At 55.9% G+C, this 4,446-nt stretch overlaps 1 protein-coding gene across 1 annotated transcript in view; it reads right to left on the reverse strand.

Moving 5' to 3' along the window:
• The window catches only part of LRRK1 (leucine-rich repeat kinase 1), a 46,144-nt gene that overhangs the window by 21,165 nt on the left and 20,533 nt on the right, over positions 1-4,446 (reverse strand). Inside the window, exons 15-17 of the mRNA XM_014543572.1 lie at positions 1,977-2,161; positions 704-856; positions 82-211 (exon numbers count right to left, since the gene is read on the reverse strand). Of these exons, the coding sequence (XP_014399058.1) occupies positions 82-211; positions 704-856; positions 1,977-2,161 (468 nt within the window). The remainder of the gene's footprint in view (positions 1-81; positions 212-703; positions 857-1,976; positions 2,162-4,446) is intronic.

The raw sequence follows: 4,446 nt of genomic DNA on the forward strand, positions 1-4,446 counted from the left end.
CACCCCGAGCAGGTGGGAGGCCTCACCGCCCATCCCTCCCTTTCTCCCCAGAAGCTGCCTGCACTGGGACCAGGGGCCTGCGGTACCCACCAGCCTCCCCACCAGCCGCTGGCAGCCGATGGTGCTGCCCACGTCCCTCATGTTGCACGTGACGTGGAAAATCAGCTGCCGCAGCCCCTCCAGGCCCTCCAGGGTCTTGCAGGAAATCTCGCTGTGAGAGCGAAATGTATTTTTTATTGATGTCAGAGAGGAAGGGAGAGGGAGGGAGAAACATCCATGATGAGAGAGAATCACTGATCAGCTGCCTCCTCCACGCCCTCTACTGGGGACCGAGCCCACAACCGGGGCAGGTGCCCTGACCGGGAATCGAACTGTGACCTCCTGGTTCCTAGTTCGATGCTCAACCACAGGGGATGGGCCGTGCAGGCTCAGCACCGGCCACAGGGCTGGTGGGGTGACCCAGGAAGGACGCACAGAGACGGTGCCTTGCCCTGCCACACCTCTCTTGGCTCCTCCCCCTCCCTAGGGCCGGTCTGCAACCCTTCTAAGCCAGAAGATGCCCCAGAGGAGCCCAGCCCTTGGTTCGGCGCCCCCTGCAGGCAGATCCCAGGTACTGCAGGGAAGGTGGACAAGACGGGGACCAGCAGCCACAGCCACAGGGGAGGTCAGAGCGCACGGGAGCAGGAAGGCCTGGGACACTCACTGTAGGTGCTTGAAGGTGATGTCCGGGAAGCCCGTGGCCCGGGACCCCGAGGGCGACCGGCAGAGCGCCAGCACGTAGGCCCGCAGCGTCGCGATCCTCTCCACGCGGAACTTGCTTTCGATCAGGTCCAGGTGGGTTCCCACCACCGCCCGCCTGGACGCCTGTGGCCCTGAGCCTGTCACTCACCCGGGGCCGCCACTGCACTCCTGTCTGTAACCCCCAGGGGCTGTCAGGCACTGACGGAGGGGTGCCTGGGGCCCCCCGGGACTCCCCCAGGGACTGGGTTTCTGGTCTCGTCAGACAGTGCAGCTGCATACGGGTCTGTCACCTTTCCACCTGAGAGGGGAGCTCTGTCGCCTTTTACCCAATAGTGGGGGGCTTTTAAAGGGAGAAGGGCCCTAGCGAGTTTGGCTCAGTGGAGAGAGTGGCGACCCGTGGATGGAAGGGTCTTGGGTTTGATTCCAGTCAAGGGCACATACCTCAGCCACGGGAGGCAATCAATCGATGTGTCTCTCTCACATCGATGGGTGCTTGAAGGTGATGTCCGGGAAGCCCGTGGCCCGGGACCCTGAGGGCGAGCGGCAGAGCGCCAGCACGTAGGCCCGCAGCGTCGCGATCCTCTCCACGCGGAACTTGCTTTCGATCAGGTCCAGGTGGGTTCCCACCACCAGCACCACGGCCCATCCCCAGTAGGGGGTGTGCAGGAGGCAGCTGATCGATGTTTCTCTCTCATCGATGTTTTTAACTCTCTATCCCTCTACCTTCCTCTCTGTAAAAAATCAATAAAATATATTTTTTAAAAAATCAATGGAAAGATATCCTCAGGTGAGGATTAACAAAAAACAAATAACAACAACGAAAAAAACACTAAATTAAGGTAAAAGGAAATGACAAGCGCCCTGGCGAGTTGTTCAGTGGTTAGAGCGTCGGCCCACACACACCGAAGGGTTGTGGTTTGATTCCTGGTTAAGGGCACACGCCTAGGTTGCAGGTTCGATGCCCTGGCCCCTGTCCGGGATCATGCTGGAGGCAACCAAATGATGTGTCTCTTTCACATCGATGTTTCTCTCTCCCTCTCTCTCTCTCTCTCCCTCCGTCCCTTCCACTCTCTCTAAAAATCAATGGAAAAAATGCCTTCAGCTGAGGATTAACAACAACAAAAAAGATGCCAAGTGCTTCTTCCTGACCATTTCTTCTCCTTTTTTCCCTTCTCTGTCAATGGGGGGCGCTCTAGCGAAGCGGCCGGGCCCTGGGATGTCCGAGGCCCGAGGACCGACGGGCCGGGTCTCTCACCTCGATGTTGAGCAGCCAGAACTGCAGGCTGGCCACGGCTTCCTCCCCCAGCGCCAGGTTCCACACCACCACGTACAGGGCCTTGTCGGTGAAGAAGCACTGGTTGACCGTGGCCATGCTGGCCGGGCCGCCGATGTCCCAGACGCTGAACTCGATGGACTCAACCTACTTGAGCAACAAGGCGGGGCAGGGAGGGGCATATTACACACCCGGGTCCCAGGCGGCCAGATCCAGATAGCCCACCGCGTGGAACGCTGTGTTTTAGGGCCTAAACCAGGCACGACAGCCTGGCCGGCGTGGCTCAGTGGTTAGAGCATCACCCCGCACACCAAGGGTCTCGGGTTCGATTCCCGGTCAAGGACATGTGCCTGGGTGGCAGGTCCAATCCCCGGCCCTGCTCCGGGTGTGTGCCGGAGGCAGCCAATCGATGCGTCTCTCTCACATCAATGTTTCTCTCTCTCTCCCTCCCTCCTTCCCTTCCACTCTCTCTCTAAAAAAATGAATGGAGCCCTAGCCAGTTAGGCTCAGTGGATAGAGCGTCGGCCTGTGGACTGAAGGGTCCCAGGTTCGAGTCCAGTCAAGGGCATGTACCTTGGTTGTGGGCACATCCCCAGTAGGGGGAACATGACTGGCTCCCTAATTTTCAGTGACCAGTGCAATATAAAAATATTGGCCATTTGTTGAAAAATAATTTAAGAATTTTAAGTTGGTAGCAGCACAACATTGACCATGTGCTGTCCTTCCAATTGTGCAGCCCTGTGTGACTGCACGTATCACTGCCCATGGAGCTGACCCTGAGGTTAGATCTGCTGTTGCTAATCTTTCATTCCTGTTGAGATACTTTCATTGCCTGATGCATTAATTTGATAAAAGTGGTCAGGTGTCTTTGGAGTTCAATAAGCATAGATCACCCCAGGATTGTTTCTTGGCAATCTTTTAGCTATATGTGGCATTATCAGGTGAGGATTAACCAAAAAAAAAAAAAGAAAAAAAGAAAGAAATCAATAAAAACAAAATTCTCAGGTGAAGATTAGTAAAAAACAACAAAAGGCCGGACCATGGAAACCTTTGCCCGTCTCGCTCTTCGTGCTCAGAGACCGTAACCCAAGTGAGGGAAAGGGACCCGGGGGGCGAGAGGGTAGAGGTGGATTTAGGGGGGGCCTGTATCTCCCGCTGACGGAGCAGGGGGCTGCGCCCTGAGCCCCGAGTCCGCCTGTGTCTGCGGAACATTGGGGGGCATTGTCCGGCCTGCATCTGGGCTGCAGACGGTTGGGAGACACCCTGCTGCTGGGAGCCGGGCGGTGATGTCACAGGACGTCTTCACCTCCGTCTGAGCGAGGCCAAGGCCCAGGCCCAGGCGGAGGAGAGGGGCCTCCTGACTCAGTCACGTAGGTCAGAGGGCGGCGCCCCCCCAGGAGGCAGGGGCCCGGCGGCCGCGGGAGGGAAACAAAAGCTGCCTGTTGGGCTGCTGGGAAGGGCTGTGTACACGGCGGTTTCTCTATCGCGCTGTGAGGTCAGCGTCTGGCCCGCGCAGCCCTGGCTGCGGTTTTCTGGAGCCCAGCGCCTTCCCACGAAGCTGCCCGGGGCCCCCCTGACCTGCCTTTGGAGAAAGATGAACGCGGCCAGCTGTTCTCCACTGGCCGGAGGGATGGGCTCTGCGTTCCAGAGACGAGGGGGCTGTCCTTTCTCTCTTTCTTTTAATAGTTTGCCTTTTTTATTCTTTATTTATTTTTAAAATATATTTTTATGGATTTCAGAGAGGAAGGGAGAGGGAGAGAGAGATAGAAACATCCACGGTGAGAGAGAATCATGGATCGGCTGCCTCCTGCACGCTCCACACTGGGGATGGAGCCCACAACCCGGGCATGTGCCCTGACCGGGAATCGAACCCGGGACCCTTTAGTCCCCAGGCTGACACTATCCACTGAGCCAAACCAGCGAGGGCAATAGTTTGCCTTTTTTTTTTAAACAAAATTTTTATTGATTTCAGAGAGGAAGGGAGAGGGAGAGAGAGATAGAAACATCCACGGTGAGAGAGAATCATGGATGTTTCTCTCTTCTTCTCCCTTCCTTTCTCTATGAAATCAATGACAACATATTTTAAAAATATACATAAAAGCTCATCAAAGAAATATGACTGACAGCCAAAACTAAGAGTCAATGGCCCGGAGGCTCAACTTAGTTCTAACAGAGAAACTTCAAGGTCACATTTAAGAAAGTCCCTGCCCTTGTCTGGCCGGTGGGGCTCCGTGGTTGAGCTTGAACCTATGAACCAGGAGGTCATGGTTCGATTCCCGGTCAGGGCGCATGCCCGGGTTGCGGGTTCCATCCCCTGTAGGGGGCGTGCAGGAGGCAGCCGATCCATGGTTCTCTCTCATCATGGATGTTTCTCTCTCTCTCTCTCTCTCTCCCTTCCTCTCTGACATCAATAAAAATATATTAAAAAATAA

This window comes from Myotis brandtii, unplaced genomic scaffold, assembly GCF_000412655.1.
Source record: "Myotis brandtii unplaced genomic scaffold, ASM41265v1 scaffold329, whole genome shotgun sequence".
NCBI classification, from domain to species: domain Eukaryota; kingdom Metazoa; phylum Chordata; class Mammalia; order Chiroptera; family Vespertilionidae; genus Myotis; species Myotis brandtii.